At 41.9% G+C, this 27975-nt stretch overlaps 2 protein-coding genes across 2 annotated transcripts; both read left to right on the top strand.

Annotated features, from left to right (window-relative positions):
- The first annotated feature begins 242 nt into the window (after positions 1-242).
- Positions 243-27966, top strand: LOC101473394 (uncharacterized). Its single transcript, XM_004546649.4, has 6 exons — positions 243-391; positions 24504-24671; positions 24932-24963; positions 25417-25584; positions 26304-26386; positions 27074-27966. The coding sequence occupies exons 2-6, from the start codon at positions 24605-24607 to the stop codon at positions 27318-27320; spliced, it is 597 nt and encodes a 198-aa protein (XP_004546706.1). The 5' UTR covers positions 243-391; positions 24504-24604; the 3' UTR covers positions 27321-27966.
- rrs1 (ribosome biogenesis regulator 1 homolog) lies at positions 20278-21619 on the top strand. The gene has a single exon (XM_004546650.4). The coding sequence runs from the start codon at positions 20330-20332 to the stop codon at positions 21362-21364; it is 1035 nt and encodes a 344-aa protein (XP_004546707.1). The 5' UTR covers positions 20278-20329; the 3' UTR covers positions 21365-21619.
- Positions 27967-27975: the final 9 nt, after the last annotated feature.

Here is a 27975-nt window from a genome sequence, read left to right as displayed (position 1 = left end):
TGTAAGAAACCTCTCACCACCAAGCTTAACCCTCCCGGGAAAGAGGAAAGAGTCCGAGGGAACAGGGTTAGAGAAAACAGAGGAAGATACAGGCATTTATGGCAGGTGGTTGGACACTGAAGCTAGCCTTGTCTACTAAATTCATCAGCATGAGTGACTGGACAAGTTAGTCTGAGCAACGCCAAAACAGCTGACAAACAGAGGAGACGTGCCAGGAACTGCACTGTCCTTCACCGGTCCCTTCTCGATGCAGTGGTGATGGGCGGTCATCCAAATATTTAGCAACACTGAGGTTCTGATGTAACTGTCCCCCGGTGCTGCTAATGCACAAAGAAAACACCCTTTGACGTAGAAAGCACACAGACATAAGTACGCCATTATGGGCAGTGAGGTAAGCAAGATGAGTTTCACCTTTCTACAATCTGGTCACATTTCAAAACAGGAGCAACCAGTATTTTTGCTAGTTAAACTAAGTTTTTATTGGAGACTGTTAATGGTGAAAACTTTGATATTCTATGAAAATTGCCAGATGTTAGCAATAAACCCAGTCACACTGTAACCCTTTTTGATTAAAGGGAGAGCAAAGTTATCAATGAATGGACTCAAGGCTCACTGTTTACTTTGTGTTCCAGTCGTTTTGCTAAGTTAAGCTAGCTTAGCAACACTAGCCTAGCTACTTGCTGGCGTCAACTTCATAGTATACACCCGTTCGCTACCTTCATAGTATACACCTGTTTAACTTCTGATTAACACAAATATCTAATTTCATACCTATATTTAGGCATGGAGACATGGTAAATACCAGATGCTGAAGTTGAAACTGAGTTTAGAAATGGGGAAGAAAGGCGATTTAAGTGATCTTGAACGTAGCATCGTTGGGTTGGTATTTCAGAAACTGCTGTAGTGTACTGCATAAAAGTCACCAGCGTTCTGGTGACTCAGTGACTGCAGAGTTTCAAACCCCTCTGGCATTAACATCAACACGAAAACCGTGCACCGGGAGCTTCATGATGAGTGTTTCCAGGGTTGTGCAACTCCTGTATGCGTAATGTGTAGTGAGTGTAGCTTGCTGGTAAGCCGGGAAAAAATATTTGCTTTATTTGTCCACGTTTCAAGTCAAGTCTAAAGCTAAAATAAAATCAAGTCCATAGATCTCAAATGTAGCATAGTGGAAGTGCATTCTGTGGTTTAGAAGATGCAACCTCGAATGCTTTAGCTTTCGGTCAGGAACGAGGAACCACCAACAGGCTTTGGTCCGAAGGCATCAATGACCTGCACTTTATATTTTGATGTAAGAGAAGTTGTATTCTGTAATGCACATAGACTACAACTACTTCTCTGGGCTGCCTTGATATTAGTGATGATTCTTTCCCTCCTCCTACAAAACTAGTTTCACTTAGAGCATAATGATACATTTGAGCACTGCTGTGTCTGAGTCCAGCTATCACGTGAGCTTTTCATGTTCTTCTCTACATATATTGCCTGAGTTTATACACCATCGCTGCTTCGGCTGCTTTGGCAGCTTTGGCATACCTTAAAATATCCTGCCACTCATGAGCCGATGCACCAGTGAGAGGCAAATTTAATTTTGCTCTATAAAAACTAAACTGTGACAAAAGCTAGATCTCTACTTGTCTGTTGTCCTTTTTCTTACTGCCTTTTCTTACCGTATGTCCTATTTTTGCTACAAGACTCTCTACTTTTGGCCTGTCTTAGCATCCAGTTTTGAACTTTTGAAGCCTTTGTTAGAATTAAATAGTTCTATCTGTAGATTTAACACTTGAATTTTGCTGGCTAACGCCGGTCGCTGTATGTGTAAGCTGCTTACAACATCTTGCCTCAACCTCCAAATCTGCTCTTTGTTGTATGATTCACATTATACCATCATCCTAAGCTTTAAAAAAGCCTATCCAGTATCTCCACACTTGTATCTTTGCCATGCATAACACATTACAGTTCACTTTAATAGGCAGCCTTCTGTAAATTTCTACTCCCAGTCAAACTGCATCATAACTGTTTTTGACGTAACCTGTAAATGTAATTTTTAGATGCACTTTTTGATCTTTAACTTCAGTCTACACTAAGTTGTTTATTAATGCAACTCACATGACAGTAATTCTATGCAATTAGGCATGTACACATGGTCACGAAGAGTGGCTTAAGTTCTAACTGAACTTAATGGAGGAAAAAAGAGGTGATTTAAGTGACTATAAAAGTGGTATGGTTGCTGGTCACAGACGGGCTGGTCTGAGTACTTCAAAAACTGCTGATCTACTGGGATTTTCCTGTACAATCATCAATCAATTCAGAGGAGGATGGCCAGACTGCTTCAAAGCTGCTAGGAATGCAACACCTACTCAAATAACCAGTTATTACAACCAAGGTATGCAGAACAGCATCTCTGAATGCACAACCCATTGAGCCTTGAAGTAGATTGGCTACAACAGCGGAAGACCACACCAGGTGTAACACCTGTCAGCTAAGAACAAGAATAATGGCTACATTTTGCACAGGTTCCCCAAAATTTGCCAACAGAAGATTAGAAAAATGTCGCTGATCTGACGAGTCTTGACTTTTGCTGCAACATTTAGATGGTAGGGTCAGAATCTGGTGTCAGTGGTTCAGGCTGGCAGCTGTGGTGGTGCAATACAGTATGATATGGGGTTTTTTTGGCCTCTTGTTACTAACTGAGCATCTTTAAATACCACACTCTACCTGGGTGTTCCTGCTGTCCATGTTCATCCCTGTATGACACAGTGAGTCCATCCTCTGATTGTTGTTCACAGTAGGAAAACTCTTCATGTCACAAAGTTCAAACCATCTCAAACTGGTTTCTTGAACGTGACAGTCCTCAGATGGCCTCCAGATTCACCAGATCTCAGTTTAATAGCGCTACTTTGGTGACACGGATTCACATCATGGATGTGCAGCCAACAAATCTGCAGCAGCTGTGATGCTGTCACGTCAACATGGACCAAAATCTCTGAGGAATGTTTCCTGCACCTTGGAAAATATCCCACAAAGAATCATGGGGTCCAACCTGGTACTAGCAAAGTATACCTAATGAAGTGGCCAGTCGTTGTATTAGCACAGACAATGTAGTAAGTCTTTTTTGTTTTATTTTGTTGTTTTTTTAATCAAATTAAAATTGTTCCTGTCACAACACCATTATTTTTTGCCACTGTGACAACAAAGTCTTCCTTTGATTACTTCGTACTAAGTCGAGTTAGCTCTCATTTGGCCGACAGTGACAATGTTTGCCTAATGAGGTGACTTGAAAATAAAAATAATATATGTCACATGGAGTAAAGGTGAAGTTTATCCCTGTCGAGCCAGCGACTTAAATTGCCTTTCCTCGCAATTAAATCACAGTGCCTTTAAAAACTCGTTAAGTGCTCTCCAATGGGAGTTTTTCTTTGCAGCATGACTGAAAAAAAAAGCAAAGAATTCATTCACAGGTCATTATATTTGAGTACCTGCATTTTCAGATCTAATTATTGTTTCCACTTTTACTAATCAGCAGTGTTTGTCTGATTACTTTGCCTCATGCTTAAGGTTTGCTTTAACATCCTTACCTCAGTGCAAAAAATGTTTTATTGGCAGCTAAATTAGACAGGTTGCAGTGAGCAAATATTCAATGATCATAGCTGGAAGGCTACACTCGATCCATCCAAGAACTTTCTGTTTGACTACTGAATTGTTCTGTGACCAATGATTTGTAATTAGGGTGTTTTCTTTATTCCCCTCCCCGATGTGTCCAGCTCACTGGGCTGTGCAGACAACTCCCACACAGGCGATTGTCAACTCCGGTGGGCTTCCCCAAGCTCCTTGACCCCTCTCAACATCAGTGAGAGTGAATTTCATTACCTGCAGTTATGTAAACATTAATTAGATGAGGGATTTTGGATACTGGCCCAAACCCAATCCTTCCTTCTGCACTGAGCTGGAAGCCATCACTCTCCACCGTGCTCAGGTTTGTTGTCTTGGCATTGGCGTGCATGTGTATGTGCACATTTCTTTCGTCTGCTTCACATAAATAAACCTACAGTACAAAAAACGACTAAATATATGCACCCATCCGCCTGATTGAGCTGTGTGATATAACGCTGAGCCTCAGGGTGGATGTAGTTTAGTTTAACTTGGTTTGGCAGTGATTTTTCAAACAGGGCAGAAGGATCAGGAGCCTAACTAACCACAAGTAGGCTGTACATAGCCTGAGGTGATTCACACAATTGCAGTCAAGATGCTGCTTTGTTTCACCCCTACACCCTGCCTGTAAGAGCATGTAAAGGATAAGAAAACAGATTCGGCATCTGTTATCCTTCCTAAATCGTCTCCAACACTGAATCATCATGTTTTATTTGGAAGTGCATATGGAGTCGACGCCTTGAGGCTGTCACTCTGCATTACCCGTGACCGGCACCACGTATGCAGGAAGGAGTAAAACAAGCTGTAGTGTAAATTATCCACAAATCCCCACTCTGGAGGAAACACTTTAAAACCCTCAGAATAAACCTGAGAAGCAGCACGGCAGTCGGTTTCACTTTGAGGTGCTTCTTCGAGGAAGGAGGCAGAGCAGAAAAGTTGATGTGAGTGCAGATGTGTGTGTGTGTGTGTGTGTGTGTGTGTGTGTGTGTGTGTGTGTGTGTGTGTGTGTGTGTGTGTGTGTGTGTGTTATGTATTCTCATTAGGGTGTTTGTAGAGGCTGCATATAATGGAAATGAAAGACCCTCTCAAAAGAATTGCTGACTTTGACCATTTTGATCACAGCTCATTATAATAGCTCTCTTCACTTCCTGCTGAATCTAAGATGGCAACAGAGCAGCGGGAGTCCCGCCTTTGAAATACCACAATCTCGCATCTATCCTCAGAGCCCGAGCAAGTGTGGACAAATTAAGAGGAACACCAAATGATATCAAGCACCTGAGGGGTGGTGAGGTGGAGGAGCGTCGCTCTTTGCTTTGAAAACAGATTCGGGCCTTCTTTAGATGCTGTCACAGTCTGAAACTGTTCATTCAATAGAAGATCCCCCCCCCTTTGAAGGATAACTGAGGTGGAAATCTGCTTTGCACGCTGAGATCCAAAAACTCCTCATAAAGGTTCATTCATGCTCAGATCTTTTCATGGCTCAGGGGTGCAGAATTTGAGCTCCTTACGCCAGGTTTCTCTCGTCTTTGTGCACAGGCGTTAGATAAAAGTGGTTTCTGAAAGGCAGCACCACCATACATTCGAGCTTTGTATGCCCAAGGTCACAAAATACAGTTTTCTCTGGAATGAGCGACCGAGGTGCCGGCTCAATTTAGTGGTCTTATTTGAGGCGGCACATTGGAGGCACTTAACCACGACAAAGTGTCCATTTATGACCAGCGTGCTGCTTTGCTGATGCACTTTTGTCCACTTTGGGTACTTGCTGTTCTGATTTCTGGAAGTCTGGTTAGTAGCCTCACATCAGTTGGCTAACATGCAATCACCATTTTAACAGTAACAATGCTGAAAATTAAAGTAAATGTGCTTTTTGAGCTTTCTAAACCTGCAGACACCTTGTGAAACTCAACCAAATTGCTTTACTTACTCAAACTTCAGGGTGTGGAAGGGGGAAAAAAGTAGAGATTACATTTACATTTCAAAGGGAACATACCAAGGCTTGAGGGTCCTTGCATAGATGTATGCGATCCATATTATTTATAGCTCAGGAATGTCCCCCGGGACGCTGATGCTGCTCGGCGTCTGTCAGGCCACAAGCGAGGACAGTTAGGTGAATGTAGTTTGCAATTAGTGAGCCAAAGGGTTCCACAGTGCGTGACCAACATTTAATCACTCCATTGATCCGGCAACTATTTGGAAAACGAAGCGAAGCAGCTGACAGGAGCTGGTTTTAGACACACGGAGCAGGTGGACTTTATATTATATCTCCGATTTTCTGCTCCAGCATGAATGTGATCACACTGGGATGTTTAGCATGCCGGAGACAAACTGACACTCTGTTAGCAATAAGTGACAGAGGCTGAGAGAATGAGTGAAGCAAGGTGACTCCTGCCCTTTTGTTAATGAGCACCGCTCCTGTGGCTCATTCTAACACCACAGACTGATGTATGAGTGGCTCCTGTTGAATGCCGCAGGAACAAAGTCCCTATTCCCGGGTGGATTTCTTGGAATCTCACTCCATTCTGCCTGTGACAGCGGTGCATGCACATGCACACACACACACACACGCAAAGAGCAGGACCATCAACTCCTGCAGATGTCGGTGGACAAAGAGGCAGAATTGGAAAAAGGCAAACTCCAAAGCTGCTGCTGCTGCTCAAATAAATTGATCAGCTCATGAAAATGAGAAGTCAAGTTTATCCCTAAACTTGCACTTTGTTGTCACTGACTTAGAATCGTCATTTACGTCCTTCCGACTCGAGTCTCCCACTCAACACTTTCCGGCTGCGTTCACAGATGAATAAGAGTTTCTGAAGTTTAATAGACAGATGAAATGTCTCTGCAGATCCTTTTTGAAATATTAGTGGTGCTTGACTCGCAGCCCACGAGGGAGACAGCAGCACTTCCACGGCATCTCAGCGCATCTTGAAAAGGCCAATTTGTCACTTGTCAGAACGCATATTTTTGTTTGAAACAATTTCTTTCGGTAATATTTTTTTACATTCCCCCATGGTCCATTGCCATCAGATCATTTGGCGTCACGTTGAATAGCACTTAGTGGCTAAAAGCCCTCTTGTCTTTGATAAAGCATGTGAAGGGTACGTCATCAGGGCTGCTCGCTTCCTTTTTTTTTCTTTTTCGAAGCCACGTTTCACACGAGCTCATCATTGGTGATTGAAATTTTGCTGAAAAAATTAAAATTAAAAATTAAAAGTGCTGCACATGAAATTACATACCTAATTTTCAGCTGGGTTTCATGCACATAATATCTGTTGTAATCATGCTTTATTCACTAAATAATGTCTGATTGACCGAATTCTACATCCCTTCTGCAGAAAACAATTTCCCTGTGGAATTAGTGGCTGTCTGCATTCATTAAGCTCAGTATTGGTCTAATTATGCGCCAGTGAGCACCTACGGACTAATTAACAGGGGATCAATAAGGGCCCTGGATGCCTCTCACGTAGGGCCCCAACATTCACCCCCCTCATTAATGGGGGTGCACCGAGTTTTCAAAGAGGATTTCTCTGGCTCTTTCCTGGGGGCTGGATGACACATTAGGCTGAGGGTTTGGCAAAAGTTAGTGTTTCTCCTCCTCTCTCTCCCTCTCTTTCTGCATTAATGCGTGTCAAGCAAACTGATTATAAGCATGTGAAAATTACCACAGGCTCCAGAAGAAGATGGCAAACTATTTAAGGGTGCTCTACGAGTCTTCAGGCCCGGTGGAGATTTAACATGATTATGGATGAAAGGCTGAAAGGACCTGTGACAGCACAGATTTAGCCATGATGTCGGCACTGCGCTGAATTTAAAGGAATAGTTCAGCCACCTTTTAATATACTTTTTTGATTTCTTGAGAGGATTTTAATCAGCTGTACAATACATCTGCCTATCAGCACCACTGGCTGCTAGCATTAGCCTCACATTCACCTGAGTGGCGTCAGTATTCCCCTCCAATCATTATTTTTCATAAAGCGCCCCTTTAAAGATTATTTTAGCTCTGAAATTAAGTAAATTTAACCGAAAGTCCTTTAGCTGCAGAGGCTTTAGCAGCCAGCTGCAGATTGGTGACAGCTGTTGCAGGTATAGCATTTATCAGAAACTGTCATGGCCAATTAAGTGTTGGTGACAGGAGCATTGTGGAAAGCGCTGGCCACAAATGGAGGAGGAACGCACCAGGCAGGGTATGTCACGTCAGAGATGATTTGACATGGCATCTCCCAGGAGCCTCTAAGGGATACAGTGCTGCATGATTTAGAGAGTCAATTATGCAAGTTATTGATGTGCTTTTAATCAAAGCTAAGGCATCTTTCGATTTCAGAATTTAGGAGTTTGCTGTTGGAAACTGAGGAACTGCTTTTGCAGACTGCCTGATTTTAAAGAAGTGGAATGACATTTCAGCTAATTATGAGTGGCTGAAGTGAATGAAAAACAAAGGAAAGCAAATCCTTGTGTAAAGAATTGAGTACTGTTGAGCCGCTGACCGCACAGTGGGGACTAAACAGGACAGGGGAAACTGTGTGCTGTTTGAGGTGCGAACTGGATCTTCATTTGAGCCAAACACTAAAAATTTTACTGATAACTGTGATTCGAGCTATTTCTTATACTTTGTAATATCTTTCCGTCCTCTTCCGGTTAGGCTATGCAAACTGGAGTAAATTAAAAGGCGCAATGAGCTTTATGTAGACAATATTTCGGTTTGAACCCAGTTTGACAAATCCTCTCAGATGTAAAAATATTATTTTCATTATTACTGTTATTATTGTTATTTAAACAATTTCAAGATACATTTCTTTTTTCCCTATTTGGTTCGTAACCTTTTACCTTTTGAATTCAGGCTAGACGATATTAGAGTGAGAGAAAGCAGACAGTTGGAAATGCATTTAATAAAGGTCATCTGTGTAGAGGGAGAGGTTATGGACTAGGCTAGACTGTGCCTTGTGAATCTGTCCTGGCTACAGATGGATATCATGTCTGTGTCTAACTACACTATAAAGCCACTGTCACGTCACCTATTATTTAATGAACTCTTGTTGCCTCAATTTTTACTATTCAAATCTAATTTTTCTGAAGCGAGATTATATTTAGGTGAGTTATCATCTGAAGGTAAAAAGCATACGTATAAAGCATGCTACTTTCATAAGCCTGTGACCAACGACATCGATAGGCCTTCTTGATAATTCAAGTTAAAGGACGTAGAAATAAAATACAAGACAAGCTGTTGGAAATATGTCATATAAGAGTATTAACATCACACCGGCATCACAAACACAGTCAAGCAGTAATACAAATTAGATATAGCTGCCTGTGTTGGTACTCACCTGTCAGATACAGTGGCCATGTCTGTAATGATGCAACATTCAATCCGTTGTAGGGTTTAAACAGGTCAGCTATAAAGTGATTCTACCCTCCTGCACAGCTGTCATAAAGGCAAAGATTAGCTGTCAAAACAGTGCAGATAGGGCTTAGTCAGGGCTACGATACATTAACATAATAAAAGAAAAGTTGGAAACAAAGGCTTTCCCTTCCTAATTTCATAGTTTTGCAATTTTGCATTTTGTCACACTTAAATATTGCAGATCATCAAATATAATTTAACATTTGTAAATTTGTCCACTCTTCTTTGTAGAATTTTTAAAAAATTCAGCCACATTGAAGAGTTTTCAAGCATGAACATTCTGTTTAAGGTTGTGCCAAAGCATCTCAGTTTGATTAGGGCAGACCAAAATCATCTTTTTGACTTTTTATTTGTTTGTTTGCTTTAGTTCTGTGTTTTTTAGCCATTCAGAGATGGACTTGCTCGTGTGTGTTTTTTATCGCAGTCCTGCTGAATAACCTAAATGTGCTTGAGCTTGGGGGCATGAACTGATGGCTGGATGTTCTCCTTTAGGATTTTCTGGTTGAGAGCAGAATTCATGGGTCAGTCATGACACAGACCATCACATTACCACTACCACATTTTGACTGTTGCTATGATGTTTTTATGAAATCCTGTTTTGTTTTATGCAGACGTAACAGGACTCAAACCTTCCAAAAAGTTATTTTCCCTGCAGTTCTTTAGATGTTGTTCTGGTTTCTTTTGTGACCTTCTGGATGAGTTGTTGATGCACTCTTGGAGTAATTTTGGTAGGCTGGCCAATCCTGGGAAGGGTCACTGCTATTCCAAGGTTCACCAGAGTCTTAAAGGGTAACAAATGGCTTTAACCCTTTCCAGATTGATAGTGACTGTGTTTATTTAAATTATGTCATGATGTGTTGCCTGGGTGTGGACAGTGAAGCTAAACTTAGCTTTCCAAAAAATGTGGTTAATCAGTTAATTCATGATTTTTGATGTGGGGGTATCTTAGGTTATTTTTGTCTAAAATTCGTTTGATGATCTGAAATAAGAAAGAGGACAAATACTTGTCACGGCACTGCAGATTCCCGGTCCAGGCTAAAGCAAACGTGTGAATAACGTAAACTTTCAACTCCTGCGGTTGCACAAAGACTTGTGGTCGTACTGAAGTCTATGGAAAGACTGTTGTCGCCTCTTTTCCTGTATAATGTAGGTAAACACTTTCCTTATGGGCTCAATTACTAGTTAACAACTAGTCAGTTGCAAGTCATGTCACTCGCGATGAGGATGCACTGCACTCAGTTTGTTTTAGATCTGTCCATCCCTCATCAGATCCAGTGTCAAAATAACAAAACGGCGATGATCAGCTTTACGTTGGGGCTTCACGATGGTCACAACAGCTACTATCTATGCTAATTTAGGCAGCAGGTAATGAAGTGAGTACTGCTGCAATGTCCTGAGCTAAAAATAAAAAGGCCTTTCATTGGTCTGGATAGATGTAGTTACCTGCTAAACGATACTCTTTGTTCACTTTAAATGATTGATGGAAACGACACAAGAACGATTACTGGCTGTAGCTTAAGTAGGAGAGGTTGTGAGGGAACTGGCTAAACAGTGTGCAAGGTATAACCAATGATGTCACTGTGATAAGACCCCCGCAGTGCTGCTGAATACAAAACTGAGGGATGACCTCTGCAAGCTTCCATAACACCAGGCACTACCCGGCTCTGTCGGCTTCCAGCATCCAGCATGAAGCCTCTACAGCACACACACACAAACACATGCGTAATGCACTCGCTTGCATCATCATAACCCCTCTCACATAAACACACACACACAGAATTAATGTGGCTCGAATGATATCTCAAGGACTCGGTTTCCACACCATGCTGGGTCTAGGAAGCAGGCCAGGTTTTGGGGTGAACTGTCTCACTCGAGTCAATTGGACAAACAGGGGGCGCACTTCCGGGAGCCTGTGGCTTTGTTTCCTGCTCACCTGCAAACGAGACACCTGATGTGTCTTGGCTCCAGAGAGCTGGGTAATACTTGCCACTACTTGCCACCTTTCACCCAGATTTTGCAGTCTATCCTCTGACTTCTCAGAGTGTGAGATGCCATGCGGTGCAGGCGGTAGTTTGGGAGCAGCAGGTAGCTGTGAGGCGTTACTCAATGCCAAATGATGTCTCTGTCTCGACTACAGCAGATCAATAAAAGCTCTGACCTCGGCTGTCAGCCAGCTCAACTCTGTTAGCAAAGGGAACGCTCATGAAACAGGAAGCGCACAATAGTGTGTGAGCTTAGCAGCTAGGTCATTTGAATTTTTTGTCTGACATGAGCACCCAAGGGCGGCAATTATTGATTCTTGTCAGAAAAATCCTGTCATATGATGGTATTTCTTTTGGCCTCGGTGATAAAATCAAATGTTTGCTAGGTCTTTGAGGAATATTTTAAGTCTCCCATTGGCCTCTTTGACACATGTTGAATCTGAAAATTTCTCATTTGCATGCTCAGTCACTTTTGTTTCCTGTAGAAAAAGCAGACTTCGCCCTGTAAAACACATTTTACAATCATGTTTTTCTTTAAAAATAACCGACATTCCTCTCAATCCTGACTAAATCTATTAACGAAATACCTCCTCTGTCCTCCAGCTAAGTAGGTCAAAGAATTTTATGTAATAACGCAAGGACTATAAATACACAAGCAAACTGTCAGCAGCTAATCATGTCTGATTTACGCTGGGACGATGCTGATGAGACTATTTTTCTCCTCTGTATCTGGGCCCGCAGCGCTCGCACCTCTCTGATGCTAACTGGTCAACTTTTAGAAGGAGTTTAAAGCCTCAGGCCCATTTTTGCATGAATGGGTGTCCTTTCTTTTCCCCTGTGACTCATGGATCATAGCGTTTACCAGTCAGTAAGTATTTAAGGATGCCTTAAAAAGTGAGGCATGCAGATCGGCGTTGTTGCTGGAACATATACAATGTTTTTTAGAAAAAAGGGGAAAAAACCCTTTAAATAAATTCAGTGAATGCGATATTGTAATGCTAAATTATAAAGCTCTTTAAATAATGCAAGGCACTGATCCTGTCAGGCAGTTTGTTCCTGCTTAGTGAACCATTCATAAGCCGTGCTCATTCATAAAAAAACACAAATGTGCAAAGGTGATCAAGGTCTTTGTTTATTACATGTCCGGATGTATTTTACAGTAAAGAACTATTATTATAATTAGGTTGTTATTATTAGTAGATTTTTGTGCTCGTGATTATTACTTCAGGTGTTCTCTTTCTACTTTACTTTGGATTTTTAATACAAAGAGCATCGTCATCTCATCTGTTGCGTTAGTGTTTTACACAACTTACACAGGACAGATGAGGCCATGCACTAACAGATCATTCAATATAGAATTCAGGAAAAATATATGAATTTGATTTGATTTATTTAACTTTTACACACAGAAGGTGCCCACAGATACACTACACCTCTTTTCTGCAGGAAAACAGTGCTAAATGGGCTCTTTCTGAGCAAAATATCATACAATTTACACTCAATAGAGACTAATAAGATAAAAAAGTGAATGGATAAAATGAAGGGACGTTCATGCTAAAGAAAGTGATCAGAAAGTTGAAAGGGTACATCGGGGTAGCCTTCATAATCTTCACAAGCTCCTTTCAGTTAAAACTAAAATACAGACAGGTAACAAATTAAAGTGTTCTTGCCCACCAGCTGCTGCCAGAACAGCCTAACTGCATCTTGGCATTGACTCTACGTCATAAGATAAAGGTGATCACTCAGAGCAACTGGGTATTGATTTGTAGCAACTCCCCTCTCCAAGGAGACAAGTGGGAACAGACCTCTGCGGTGAGATTTATCTCAAACATAACAAAGCCGCAGAATATCCTTCAGTGTTTCACTCTGTATATTATTATAATATCTGTATATTACAGTGATTAGTTTCTGAATCACTACGCAAAAAATCAGGACCATAAATAAACATCGACTAAGAAGTCATAAAATAAAAAAATAACTTCCTCATTTGGTCTTTTTTCCTATTATTTTACACTTTGCATTAACTGGAATACAAACTCAGATGAGACTCACTCGGTTGCAGAACATCAAATGTCCCCTGCAAGTCCCAAATGCCTCTCTTTCCCAGACGCATTGAAAGAAAAAAGGGGATTAGACTGAAAGTAACAAATAAAAATAAAGAAATCTAAACCTTAAAGGGTTTTTTCACATGAAAGCAGTAATGTTTTATGGAGAGAACTCTTTTTAAATCTTATCCTATAAGCCCATTTAAAATCTGGGGAGATGGCAGCGCTGAAAGTGGGAATGTCTTTGCTCCACGGTCACAGCTCATAGAGGACTTTATCCTGCCTGTGACTGTGTATCCTCTCAGAAAAGAAACACCATGGAAAAGTAATCCTACTTGCCTGAATTCACCCTGGATCAAAAGTCAGCAAGAAAGGAAACGAGCACAGGAGGCCAGCCAGCCAACGGGTGGACTGTGCTTAAATTGGGTAATTTTAGATGATATATATCCACGTCACACAGGACCTTATAGCCTTCTCTAAATCACGACAGGGACTTTGGGCCACTAATTGCGCATTTCCTCCTCACATCTAACAAACACAGCATCGCTTGTGACCTTATCTCTGTGCCTGTCAGAGTGTTAGCATTCACATGGCAAGTGTGGCGATGAATGTAATTACTGGAGCCCAAAATAATAACACCATCGTCTTTGAGCGACCAGCAGCCAGTCAATTGTAACAGAGCCCCACCCTCCCTCCTCCAAATTACATGAGACAAAGACAAAAATAGAGTCATTATCGTCCTGGGTCTGTGGGAGAGACCCATTCAGAACAGACTGGAGAGAAGGGATGGGATATTAATAATTCAGGATTTTAATCTCTCACGATAACACTTATAGTAATCCTATTATAAAGTTTATTACAGGCGCACAACTTTAAAATGACACCCAGCAAAGAGAAGTCAAAGAGAAGTATGCAATATGCATACACAACTCTCCATTTTTTAGTTTTATCACGGATCTTGAGGTGTTCCCACACCTGATGTTTTTGTCACTTGCCTAGTTCATTATACAGGATTCCCCTCAAATTATTTCCATTTTTATGTTCTGGAAGAACTGCTTAAAGTAATTAAAGAAAGAGAAAACACGCGCACCTTCTGTACTGCTTGGATTTTTACATTTTTTTAAGGTTTAGCGATTTAAAAGGAGCACGAATCAATTTATATATCATTGTATTCTGATTCTAACTTAGGTTATGACCTTCAAACAGCAACTCAGACTGCTGTGGAGCGTTGATTGAACGATATTATTACTGGTGTGTCAAGGTCTGAAATGAGCTTTTAATTTCATGTTTGGAGTCAAACATAGACAAAGAATACATGAGTCCTTGAATCTCATCTTGTGGGCATACATGTGTGTATGCGTGCATGTATGCTTGTTCATTATACTGGTGCAACGTATGCGCTTTCATACCTTTACCTTTGTATTTTCCATGTATTAAATGTGCTCAATGAGCAAAGCTGCCTTCAAAAACGTGAAAGACCTGCAATTATATGAGAACTGATTAAACTCTTCTGGATGATGACGGCCAAAGAAAGAAAAGCTGCAGTGCTCAGTGAAACTGCAAACAAGCCCAGCGCTACATCTCTGACTCTACAGGGTCCACTAAGCATGTAAAAGGTTAAAGTTCATGACAGTGCAGTCAGAAAAAAACTGAACAAGTATGGCTTGTTTGCAAGGTTTGGCAGCTGAAAGCCTCTTTTCTCTAAATACAACACGGCAGCGCAACTGAGGTTTGCAAAGTTGCATCTGAACAAACCACAAGACCTCTGATACAATGTCTTTTGGACAGATGGGAACAAAAAACAAACACAGCATATCAGCTAAAACATTTCATATGGACTGTTGAGCACGGCGGTGTAGTGGCAATGATTTGCGCTTGTTTTGCAGCCATAGGATCCAGACACCACGGAGTCGATGAGCCAACCATGAACTCCTCTTTATACCTAAATATTCTAGAGTCAAATGTGATCCATATGTCCAACAGCAAACCTGCGAATCTACAGCAGAGTGGCTGAAAAGGAAAGAATCAATGTGTTGCAATGGCCCAGTCAAAGTCCAGACCTCAACCTGATTAAAATACTGTGGGAAGACTTAAGAGAGCTGTGCACAAACAAACACTCGTAACCCACAATGAACTGAAGCAACACTTTAAAGAAAAGTGGGACAATATTTCCCCAGAACAACTTGTGAGACTGATAAAGTCATGTAGAAAACCATTACTTCAAGTTATTGCTGCTAAATATGCTTCTACAAGCTACTGAATCATCGAGTGTGCTTCGTTTTTCACACGCTGCTTCTTCATTTTTACTTAAATAAATAATGACACTGTTTAATACATCATGTGCTGCGGTTCATCCTGGGTGTATTTACCTAATCTTAGGACTTCTTATGAAGTTGTGTTAGTTTGAGAGTGTAGAGCGATGTATGAGCTGAGTCTCATACTGAGGAGGTGTTTTGCTAAAACAGTGAAAGTTTGACTGTGTCAGAGTTATTTGGGTTTGTTAATAATTTAATTTGTTTTTAATTAATTTGGTTTTTCAGCTCAGTTTAGTTTCAATTAGCGTCTGGACTGGGTTTGTTTGTTTCAATTTAGTTTTTATTGTTTCAGCATCTGTAATGAAGGTGCATCACTTTGTAAACAGCAGATATTTGCACATGATTAACTCTGACACTGTCAAGATGAAAGAAGTCGCCCAACAAGCAGGTTTATGAGATTTTAGCTGATACTGGTGAATTACTGCTCTTGGAATTAAAATATATCCTATTATGGCGTGTTTGGTTAGGTCAACAGAAAATTATTATTTTAATTTGTCCCTGAGGTGATGTGAGGCAAAGCCGTTTAAATTAGTGAGTGAAACATTTGAAAAAGTTTCAGGTGGCTATAGAGGAGGGGGTTCTAATGAGTACATAACCTCTAATTGTAGACCAGGAAAAATGTTTATTTATCAGTTATTCTTTTTTCGTTTGTTTTGTTTTTCCTTTTTTATCTTATTCCTGATTTTATGGTAATAGAGTTTATTGAGAAGTTGTGTTTTCAATTTAAGGAGCTTGGAAATACAGTGCCTGGACTTCTTAAGGTTAAGGTGAAGATGTTTCACCTCTCATCCAGGAGGTTTCTACACAGACATAGTCTATGAAGGGTTAATGGAGATTAAAGATCAGATGCAGGTGCTAAAATCAAATGCCACCTGTGGGCAACATGGTTTCATTCTGTATTGTGGTTCTCAGGATCTCGCCTTTGCTTTTTGTCTCTGATGTGCTTCAGCTGGATTGATTGAGCCATGACATCCAGCTCATACTGGGGTGGTTTGCAGCCAAGTGTGAAGCTGTTGGGATGAAAATTAGTACCTCCAAGTCTGAGGGTGGAAAAAGAGTGGAGTACCCACTCTGGGTAAGGAACAAGTGGAGCAGTTTAGCATCATGAGTGAGGGGAGATCTGCAGCGATGCTGAACTGGTGAAGATGAAAGTGAAACTGTCAGTTTAGTGGTTGATCTATATTCATACCCTCACTTATGCCCACAAGCTTTTGATACTGACTGACAGAAGGAGACTGCAGACACAATCAGCAGAAAAAAGCTTCCTTCAGAGGGTGGCTGGACTCTCCCCTAAAGATGGGATGCAGAGCTCAGTGATTCAGCAGAAACAGCCATTAATCCTTCGCATCCAAAGGAGAGCTGAGTTGTTTTGGACTGGGATGTCTCCTGGACACCTCTTGGGTGAGGCGTTTTGGAGATGTCCTATTGGGAGGAAAACTTGATTGCATCTCTCGGGTGGCTTGGTGTCCCCCTGAATGAACTAGAAGGAGGTGGTTGAGGAGAGGGAGGTCTTCTCTGCTTCTCCACAACCCTGATCCAGACTCGGATAAGTGGGAGTGGAAGATACGACTTTGATATAATTTTGAAATCAGCGGTGCATCATGCATGTTGTGTTGATCAATTTAACCAAATTGACAAATGCTTAAATTTTAAATTTTTCTCATGTATTTCTATTTTATTTTAGCTTGTTTTGTAAGTATGTTACCTTCAAAGGTTTGGCACTACGTACACAGATCTGTGTTTCCGAACAAACAACACGTTTGCATTTATTTAAAATAACAATAAATTGATCATAAATTATGCAAGTGACTATTAATGATTCATTGAATTATTCATCCTTATTGATTTTTCATCAAGAATCCATTTTCAGCAGCCATCACTCAAGTGTTCCTCAGCCATATTGTGTTCCCTGATGTTAAAAGACTTATTGAGCTTGAGGAAAAATAACAACTTTTCCATTTGTGTTAGCACTGTTAAATTTTCCTCCATCCAAAGTCTGTATTTTTTAAATTTTTAATATTTTCCATTTACAATACTAGAAAACAACTAGTAAAGGGGAACTGAGGAAAACTAACAAAAAGTTTTCAGAATAGAAAACTTTTTGTTAGTTTTCCTCAAACTGGGGCCAGCAACACATAAGCACATGAGATACACAGAAAACACAATATAGAAACCTGGAGAAACCCCGGGACTTGGAAACATGAGAAGTGAAGTGAAGCAGTGGATGATGAGCAGATAATCCAACAAGGAACAAAGGAAAATGCCCACAATAAAGACAGAGGGTAACGAAGGAATACAGAAGGGAGAATATGACACAAGGTAGACACAGCTGAACCTAATCTGACACATAAGACAAAGAGGAAGCAAAGCGGCACTGGCGGTTGAGTGGTTGGCGGAAATGGTGTGGCGCGGCAGCTGCAAGGCAATTGAGGAATGGTCGGTATTGCATGGCAGCCGCAAGCGGTTGGCGGTGTGGCATAGCATGCCAGCTGCTGGCAGTTGAGTGGTTGGTTTCACGGCAGCTGCAGGCGGTTGAGCGGTTGGTTAGTGGTGTGGCAGTCGCAGGCGGTTGAGCGGTTGGCGGTGTGGCACAGTGTGCCAGCTGAAGGCAGTTGAGTAGTTGGCTTCGTGGCAGCCGCAGGCGGTTGAGCGGTTGGTTAGTGGCATGGCAGTTGCAGGCAGTTAAGCGGTTGGAGGCGTGGCAGCCTCAGGTGGTTGAGCGGTTGGTTAGTGGCGTGGCAGTCGCAGGCGGTTGAGCAATTGGTTAGTGGCGTGGCAGTCGCAGGCGGTTGAGCGGTTGGAGGCGTGGCACAGTGTGCCAGCTGAAGGCAGTTGAGTAGTTGGCTTCGCGGCCGCAGGCGGTTGAGCGGTTGGTTAGTGGTGTGGCAGTCGCAGGCGGTTGAGCGGTTGGCGGTGTGGCACAGTGTGCCAGCTGAAGGCAGTTGAGTAGTTGGCTTCGTGGCAGCCGCAGGCGGTTGAGCGGTTGGTTAGTGGCATGGCAGTTGCAGGCAGTTAAGCGGTTGGAGGCGTGGCAGCCTCAGGTGGTTGAGCGGTTGGTTAGTGGCGTGGCAGTCGCAGGCGGTTGAGCAATTGGTTAGTGGCGTGGCAGTCGCAGGCGGTTGAGCGGTTGGAGGCGTGGCACAGTGTGCCAGCTGAAGGCAGTTGAGTATTTGGCTTTGCGGCCGCAGGCAGTTGAGCAGTTGGTTAGTGGCGTGGCAGTCGCAGGCGGTTGTGCGGTTGGTGGCCTGATGTGGCAGCCACAGGCGGTTGAGCGGTTGGTGGCGCTCATACAGGTCCATGTCTGCTGGGTCCATAGTGTGGTCAGATTTTTTGCAAGGGCAGATCGTGTGGAGAAGAGAGAGTGGACCCAAGGCAGACAAACAGCGAGATAGGCGAGAGTTTAATAGATAGCCTTTATTCTTGGCTGCATGAAAATACTACAAAACAACTAGTAAAGGGGAACTGAAAAAACTAACAAAAAGCTAAACTTGGGACAGCAAAACATAAGCACATGAGATACACAGAAAACACAATATAGAAACCTGGAGAAACCTGGTGGAGTTGGAGCTGCAAGGTGACTCAGAGTCAAGGTTCTGATGTAATCTGATGTTCTGCTGCTTAGCTGAGACACCAGGGTCTCCCACTTCTTTTTTTTTCTAAGGTTAGACCCCCTCCAACCCTCCACACATGTGATTTAACAAATGTTCCTGCTCAAAAACAGCAGGAACATTTTCAAGTATGCTAACATAAATTAGCCCCCAATAAATTTTCATTGGGTAACACAGTGTTTAACTGAAACACAGGAATGACTGCTAATAATAGACACTTTTGTGCCTCTGTATAGATAATCCATTAAAATCATGAATGATTTACTATGAATGACTCCATTAATTTTCATTTACACCATTTCTTGTCAATTCAATGTAATTTCTATAGAAAATAAATGTATTTTTTTTTATCTAAAACAAGAACATTATAGAACCTCAGATGGGTTTTTTGTTTTGTTTATTTTTGTTTTGTTTGTTTCGTTATTTCACACGCACATGCCAATTTTAAAAACACCTTTAGACCTTTTCATTTTGGAAATGTTTTTATTGTTAAAGACAGATCGTTTTTACATGTGGATCATTTTTTGTATAGAGTGATGAGAAAAAGTCCATGTGCCACTTCTCATTTCTTTATATTTTGCTTGAAAAAAAAGGGAATTGGCAGAGTGATTTACTGAAGCATGTGCAAATATATATAAATACATGTATTTACAGCATATATGAGCAAAGATTGAGTTTGTACTCCATTTTCAATCCATTTATTGGTGGTGGACCTGTATCTGATGCCACTGAGGTCACAATTCATCACTTTTGACAAGATCTCCAACACCCCTGGATGAAATGCAGCTCCAAACCATGACAGAGCCTCCACTGTGTTTTACAAATAACTGTAGACACTCACTGCCGTGCCTCTCTCCTGACGACCTTCCTGCATATTGATGAGAATCTGAACCAAAAATGTCATATTTGAATTCATCACTCCATCAGATCTGCTGCCACTGATTTTCAGTCCAGTTCTTGTGTAATTTGGCATGCTTCAGCCTTTTCTCCCTGCTTCCCTTCCTTAAGAACAGCTTCTTGACAGCCACCCTTCCACTGAGACCATTTCTGGTGAGGCTTCAGTGAACACTAAATGGATCACCTGACGGGCCAGATCCATCTCTCGGGTCCAGTATCAGGTCTTTGTGGATTTTTCTTCATGTGTCTTGAGGACATGACTTTCAGATACCGTCTATCTGTTGTATCTGTGCGTCGCTGTTACGCAAAGAAATGAAACGACAGCGCACTCCTGTGGTCACGTGTCAAACTGCAGCTCGCCGACTTTGACCCGGAAGCTCTTTTCACTGACCCGTGTGTTTTTCCTGCCTCACACGTGGGGTTTTCAGCACTGAGCAAGATGGCAGCGTGCAGTGTAGAGGAGTTGTTGGCTAAAGCTGAGGCGCAAGAGGCGGAAACGCTGAAAAGCATATCAGTCCAGAAAGAGCTGGACCTGGAGTTTGACATCGGGAACCTGCTGGCGTGTGACAAAAACCGCATCGAGCCTCGCGACCTCCGGGAGAAGAGCAGAGAGGACTTTCTGCGCGCTCTCGCTCGCGACAACACGCAGCTTCTCGTCAACGAAATATGGAAACAGCCCACGGAGAGGGTCGAGGAGGCGATAGTGGCCAAACTGCCGGAGCCGACGACCCGGCTTCCCAGAGAGAAGCTACCACCGAAACCCAGACCTCCAACAAAATGGGAGCAGTTCGCCAAGCTGAAAGGCATAAAGAAGAAGAAGAAGACCAACCTGGTGTGGGATGAAACCGCAAAGGAGTGGAAGAGGCGCTGGGGCTACAAGAGGGCCGGCGATGACACCAAAGAGTGGCTGATCGAGGTGCCCGAGAGCGCAGACCCGAATGAGGACCAGTTCGCCAAACGCGTCAAAGCCAAGAAGGAGAGGGTGGCCAAAAACGAGCTCAACAGGCTGAAAAACATCGCCAGATCGCAGAAAGTCAAGATCCCTGCTGTAACCCTGACCCCCAAAGCCAGCCAGTCCAAAGACGAGCTGGCCAGAGCCGAGAGTGTGGCCAAAACCTCCACAGCATCCTTGGGGAGGTTTCAGGACCGCCTGCCCAAGGAGAACCCAGCAAAGAAGGGCAAGAAGAGGAAATTCGAGCCCCTCATTGGCAACTTTTCTAATGAAAAGCAGAAGCAGCTGGAGCTCCTGAAAGTCATGGACACTAAGAAGCCCAAGTTGGACATCACCAAAGCTGTGAATAAACAGATGAGGCAGGAGGACCGAGAGGAGGCTGCTGCAAAACACAAGAAGGCAGCAGGGAAGAAGGGACGTAAAGGCGGCAGCATGGGTGGAAAGGCCAGAGGAAAAGGTGGGAAAGGAAAAGCAGCTGGAGGGGGAGGAGGGAAGAGAAGAGGCAAACCTGGGAAGCGCTGAGGACTCTTGTGTCTTCCTGTGTGTGGTTGTGTGTGTGCCTGCCTTGGCATGAAAGTGTTGGACATTCATGATGCAATATGAACAGAACATGTGGTTTATCTGTGGCCCACGGGTGGGATGCTCCCTCCATCTATGTAAACTATGTTTACTGTACATTTTGACTGCAGCATCCATGATGATTCTTTTCGATGTATGTGTAATATTCATGAAAGAATTTCACAAATATACTTTAATATTACAGCGAGTAGAACACGAGTGACTTGTTTTTCTGTCTTTAATTATTGCAGAAGTGATTTTTTAGTTCTGTGTGAGTAAATTGATGCTTCAAGTCTGAAACGGTTACGTTAAGTATCGTAAAGCGTTTTAGATCCTTGATAAATGAGACATATTTGAAAATAGGTTGTTTTTAAGGCTATTTTTGTTACCCTTTACATATTACTTTGTAAAATATATATATATACATTCAAAATATTTGACTTCTAATTTTTAATTTCATTACGTTTTCATATGATTTACATAGTTTTAACAGAAGTTTAATGTAGTTTATGTAACTTTGGGGAAATACTTTAATAGTACTGATAAAACCAGAGTGTTTGTGCAAAACAAATTGGGATTATAAGCACTATTTGATATTTAAAAAATAAATTTCTTTAAATTGGGCTCAGGGACCCACATTTATCTGTAGCCAGGAGGTCAAGAGATAATTTCCTATAAATCATAAAGGTTTGCTGCTGAATGATTAAAAAAAGTGTTATTCAAATGAAGCTTTTCACGTGATTGTGGCTAATCATGTCAAACTAATTAGCTCGCTCTCTGCATCAACTCGTTCCTTTGGAAGCTTCTTGCTCCAATTGAAAGAAGAACAAAAATGTGCCACCCATAAGTCAAAAATTCAGGTTATCAACTTGGTAACTTAAAAAAACTTGAAATTATTAACTTTAAATTTTGAGATATGGATGACAGAAAAAGCTGTTTTTTCATTGGCAGAAACAAGCTTCCATATGTTCCCACTGCTGCTTAGCTTTGTTTATTAGCCAATTAGACTGTATGGAGAAAAGTCCATCTGGCATCTGTCTTTACAAACATTTTTGAAAGAGTGGGTCGTTCCCTGAATTTAACCGTGGATCTGTAGTGGGAATGCAATGAGTTCATTTAAAGTAGAAGTGTTTAGGAACCACAGGAACTCTGTGTGAAGTTAAGGTCGCTGAGGTGCTCTGCTGACTCAATAACAGCAGACCTCCAACCTTCGTCTGGCATTAACATCCACAGAAAAACTACGGTGGGAGCTTCTTGGCAGCTGCTGCAGCTTTGCGCATGTAGTGTAAGTATTACAAGAGTGTTTATATCTACAGCATATTTTTATACACTTATCCACAAACTAATTCTGATTTATTAGAATTAGTTTGTGGAACATTTCACCAACGCAGCAGCAAAGAAGTACAACAATATGCATGTTCATCATTATTTCAATTTATTGTAAAACCAATGGAGTTAATAGGTGAATTTTCTGCTCCTGGATATGAACATATATGCATGTCAGAATATGAGACTGCATAAAAAGCCATGCAGTAGCTAAGAAAAACTCAGCCAGGGTTGGTAATGTGCAACAATACCTCTTATGGTGTATTTAATAATTTGTTTGTGTGTATTTAGTAATATAAGGTGTATTTTCTGAAAGAATATGGGGGAAAAATTGGTGCCGCACATTCTTGCTAGTTAAAAATGTGGCCTACAATGGCCCAGTGCTCCCAGAGATATTTAATGGAAACGTTCAAACAGGTTTTTTTATACATACTTGTTAACTAATATACATGGTCTTGGGAAATAGCTTCAAAGCTTCCCATTCATATTAAATGAGGCTGGTTAACTGCAGCAACAAGCTCCAGCCAGTAAATGCATGTCGGCATCAGATCAGATGTATCATTCATGTAACAGCAGAGAGGTTTTTATGCTCAGAATATATTTTTTTAAGCTGCCGCAGATTGTCTTTACAGACTCTGAGCTGTTCAGTGTTCATCAGTTTTCTTCTTCCGAGAAGCATCAGATCGGATTTCTTAGCAGCTTAGCTGTGTTTTTTTTTGGTTATGTAAGGGCTTCGGTTTGGCCTTGATGTCTAGACTGGAGCCATCGTTCTGAATTAGGAGCAGTGTATAGTGTAACAAATAGCTCACAAAGCCAGAATCTGCAACTTAAGTACATTTAAACACAACACAAAGCAAACTGTGAGTGGGATTTTTCTCTCATCCAGTTGAGCATGTCTTGCTTTTGTGGTGGTATTGAGGTGTGTATTTCCACGGTCTTCACCCTTTTGAAAGAGATTGGTCTTGGAGCCAGAGTGGTTGCAGTCTAGTCAGACATTTTCCTGGACTGCTAAGGCCTCAGATAATGAGATTTATTAGTCTCCTGCATTTAGAGGTGTTTCCACTTTCAGACGGCACACAAACGCACCTCTTGCTCTGTTCACCTAGATAATCCATGATCCTCTGACAACCTTATTTCCTGTTGACACTGATTGTAATTATTTGTGAAAATTGACTGCGCGTAATTTTTGTTTGGATTGTCTAGAAGAACAAAAAGTCAAATCCTTCTGCGTGTGCTGTATCCTCACTTTGTCGCCAAGGCTGCGGGGTGCTCTGTCCAGCTCCAGCTGAGTCATCTCTCATCTTAGTGATGGATGCCTTTTTATCACTAATGCAAGCTCGCAGCCAAGCGCCTTCGCACCAGAGCTGGAGAGGGGAGGCGGTGGTGGGGTTTCAATCACCATCTGTTGAGCGGTCGGGCACTCTGTCCCCAGCCCTATCATCTTTGTCCCTGCTCACCCAGGCCACAGGAAAGTGGGGCACAGCCAATAATCAATCAAGCACTCCTGATGAGGTGAAATTATGAATTCTCATTCACATCTGAGCAAGCACTAAACTTCTTTTGCATGTGGCCAGATGGTCAAAGAACAATAGACATTGGCAGCAAGATGGAGTGGTCAAGCATGACATATGAGAAAGATGCCGCCTCTTATTCCAAAATAAAAAGCATTGGCGTCAGGTGATAAGAAAATTCTAACAATCATACATTTTCTGACATAAACTAAGATTTTACTCGTCCCTGGTCACGTGTATGTGTGTCTCTGTGTGTGTGTGTCCAGCTCCAGTCTGTGCTGCAGTGGATTAGTCAGCTGCATTTATTTAAGGTATTGCAGTGAGAGCTCAGTAGTCCCGGACAGTGTGAGAGCGTCCGATCTTCAAGATGCAGCGCATCTACATGCACAGCAATGAACACTTTGAGGTTTTCACCACTGTCCTTGCTCCACAAGGTGAGTGGAATCATATCTGCAGGGAAGTGTGGCTTAGCAGGACATTATTTATGTGGTTAGCAAGAGCAAGCCCAGTGCCAGCTGACCGATAAATGCCTTGTTTTCCCTCCTTCTGGACAGTGTACATAAAGATTTAGCTGCACAGATGTTTATGTGCGCGCATTAATGTCGAGGTCTTCTTATGGACATTTGCATATTAATGAAAAATGTTGAAAATAACCCTTTTTTGCTGATTCATTTCTGCTCTCGATGATAAACAGGGAGGTATCGATACAGAGCAGAAGCTGAAAAGGCAAGTTCACTTTTTTCTTAATTTTCATCAACAGAAATCTGCATGTTTAACTGCACTGATATGAAAATGAGAACTCAATTCATAGGTTTATGTATGCTTATATATGTCAAAGACTAATGGATATGAATGTGACATTGCATCAGTTTAATCAGTTTCCTGCAAAACTACGCATTTAGTTTTCCACTTTCTCTCACATAATATTCAGGTGTAACATAATGAAGGGTAAACCCTGATTAAGAGTTACCATTACACTAAATAACAACTAATCCAAGTCTTCACACGTAATCCTTTCCATTCACCGACTCTGATCTGCGGGCTGTAAAAAAAAGGAGCTGGACGCTAATCATGAACAAGTTCTGCCCTAACATAAATGTAGCATTGAATTTTAATCTTGCAATATTGAATATTCAAATTAGAGTTAAAAATTATTGTAATTCTCCTTTTGTCCATTAGATGGTAGTGGTGCACAGGTACAGGCCCCACTGGCCTGACGAGCTGGAGCTGTCTCCAGGTGACGTCACCCTAGTGCTGTCCAAACACGAGGAAGGGAGGTGGTTTGGGCAGTTGCAGAATGGGCAGCGAGGTTATTTCCCCGCCTCATGTGTGATGGAGCTGCGCCAGGTTGGTTGGCTTCTTGAATGTGCTCAGTAATGCAGAGAAAGTGGACAGAACTGTTGCTGCTGCAGCTTACAGATGACAGATTATATTATCCTCTCTGCTCTGCTTGTCACATGTATGTTTTAAATAAGCCAGAACCAAATGTGTGCCTACATAAACATATTACAGTCATGACAGAATTTAGAAACGCCTATGAGAGCTGTTTCCTTAAGTCAGTCTTGAATTGTTGCACATTTAATAAGGGATATTTATAAAGGGTAATTCATAAATTTCAGACTTAAATGCATAATATTTGCACTGGTTTTGGTGCGAGCTCATATTGTGCAGTGATTGACCAGAAGCAAAGAGATTTCTCACAATTTTACCTTCTCTAATTTAGCAATTAAACACTGACAAACACAGCAGGTGTTAAGAAGTATAACATGCTCCTCACTAACAGTTAATAACGATAAACTATTCTCTCACCATTCTCTGAAAAAAGTTTAAAAAATTTCCTGTATTATCAAAACTTTTATAATGTCAGTTTGATTTATGTTATTTGCTATAACAAAAAGACATGATCAAAAATTACTTCTATGTTTTTGAACAACACAAATAAAATCAAAAATCAAAAACAACAAGAAGAAAAGTGTTTTAAATAACTCTATTTTATAATTACTGTCTATTTACTATTAAATAATTAATAAAAGGTGGAATTAAAAACATCATGTTTCCACTCTCAGGCAAATCTGCCTCCCAAAGGCCTTCGGAGGAGTTTATCTGTGAGGACTACACCCGGTGACAGTGAACGCGGCAGATATGGGAAGTAGGTGTAAACACACACATCAATAATTTCATGCTTCCCTCTTATCAAGTATATGCACGCACACACACACACACAGACACACAATCATGCACATACACCCAGCATTCGGCAGATGTTCCCCACATCCCCCATCTCCAAATCCCACCCCACTGCTCTCCGCCCAGCACCCCTGAACAGGTGGCCCCTCTCTTCCCTCATTAGTTGACAAAGCACACTGATTACTGAGCCTGCTAAGCACACACACGCACACACACGCACACACACGCACACAAGCTAGTCAATCCCCTTCTCACAGTGCTGCATCTCATTAGGGCCAAAGAAGAGCAAGAGGGAAAGAAAAGACTTTGTAGTTGTTGTTTTTTTATCTAAAAGAAAAAACAGTCAAATACACCCCTGCAAGAACTATTTGATATACAGCACATTTGGTTTATTAAAATAAAATCTATTACATTTCATAGCGCATACTCTCTCTCTCTCTCTCTCTCTCTCTCTCTCTCTCTCTCTCTCTCTCTCACACACACACACACACACACACACACACACACACACACACACACACACACACACACACAAACATACTGTACATAAGCCCACAGGCCTCTTCACATCTTGTCTGCTCACAGTGGAATTTGGGTCATAAGGAATAAACAGGGTCTTTGTGTTTGTTATTTCCTCTTTGTCCCCCAGTGGACACATTCTGCAGGCATTCAAGAGGGGGAGCAGAGGAGGTGGAGGAGGAGTGGGGCTGGAGAAGGGCCAGGGTGAGCGTGAAGGCCCTTTCCTGGTTCGGAGCTCCCAGATCCCTTTGCCTCAGCCCGTGGCCTCTCAGCCCCAGGCACAGAGATCTCCAAACTTGCTCCACAGGATCTTGTCCAAGTGCCGGAAAAAGATTGAATGCCAGGGAGCCACCAATGGGGCCTTCGAGGGCGACTAAGAAACCCTTTTCTTTGTCCTGGGTGGCTGAGCTGAGATCACTTTGGTGAGGTTGCACTCGGGGTGGAGGATGAGGGGGTAGAGGAGCTTCTGAAATGTGCAGATGAGTTTTGAATTTCCTGATGTGGGCTTGTACTTGTGCTTTATCAGGATTTTCTAAATGCAAGCAGGAGGTTGAAGGCTGAATGTAAACCCCCTGATTAGTGATGTCACAGTAGTGTATGTGTGTGTGTGTGTTTGTGTGTGTGTGTGTTACCCACTTTATCTGATGGGCAAAGCATGCCGTGACATCACTGATGGGGGTGTTGTCTCAAGTGCAACATGCTGGAAAGTTTGAAGGTGTTGCTCTTTTCTGCCCAGTTCAGCTAATCTAAAGTCAGGCTTATATTCTGAAAACTGTACAACATTAGTCGCTGCAATCAAAGCTCAAACAACGTAGCAGTTAGATGCAGTCAGTGAAGCAGGAAGTGATGCTTCATGATTATTAAATTTAGCCTTTTCTATAACGCTGCCTTTATTGAATGTTATTTCTGCTGTTGGTTTTGTTATGTTCCTTACTTTTTTCCTGTGATTTGTTAATGTGTGTCTATGTCTATTTAATATGCTGTAATATGTTACTGTGATAATGATAAAACCAGCAAACCCTCCGTGACTGT

The sequence above is a fragment of the Maylandia zebra genome, linkage group LG9 (assembly GCF_041146795.1).
Source record: "Maylandia zebra isolate NMK-2024a linkage group LG9, Mzebra_GT3a, whole genome shotgun sequence".
NCBI lineage: Eukaryota > Metazoa > Chordata > Actinopteri > Cichliformes > Cichlidae > Maylandia > Maylandia zebra.
This window is presented reverse-complemented; position numbering and strand designations above follow the sequence as displayed.

Excerpts from the sequence above, each read along its gene's own strand:
- rrs1 (XM_004546650.4), top strand. The coding sequence starts at position 20,330 with ATGGCAGCGTGCAGTGTAGAGGAGTTGTTGGCTAAAGCTGAGGCGCAA.
- LOC101473394 (XM_004546649.4), top strand. The coding sequence starts at position 24,605 with ATGCAGCGCATCTACATGCACAGCAATGAACACTTTGAGGTTTTCACC. Across the intron at positions 24,672-24,931 it reads CACTGTCCTTGCTCCACAAG|GGAGGTATCGATACAGAGCA; the intron begins GTGAGTGGAATC and ends GATGATAAACAG. Across the intron at positions 25,585-26,303 it reads GTGTGATGGAGCTGCGCCAG|GCAAATCTGCCTCCCAAAGG; the intron begins GTTGGTTGGCTT and ends TTCCACTCTCAG.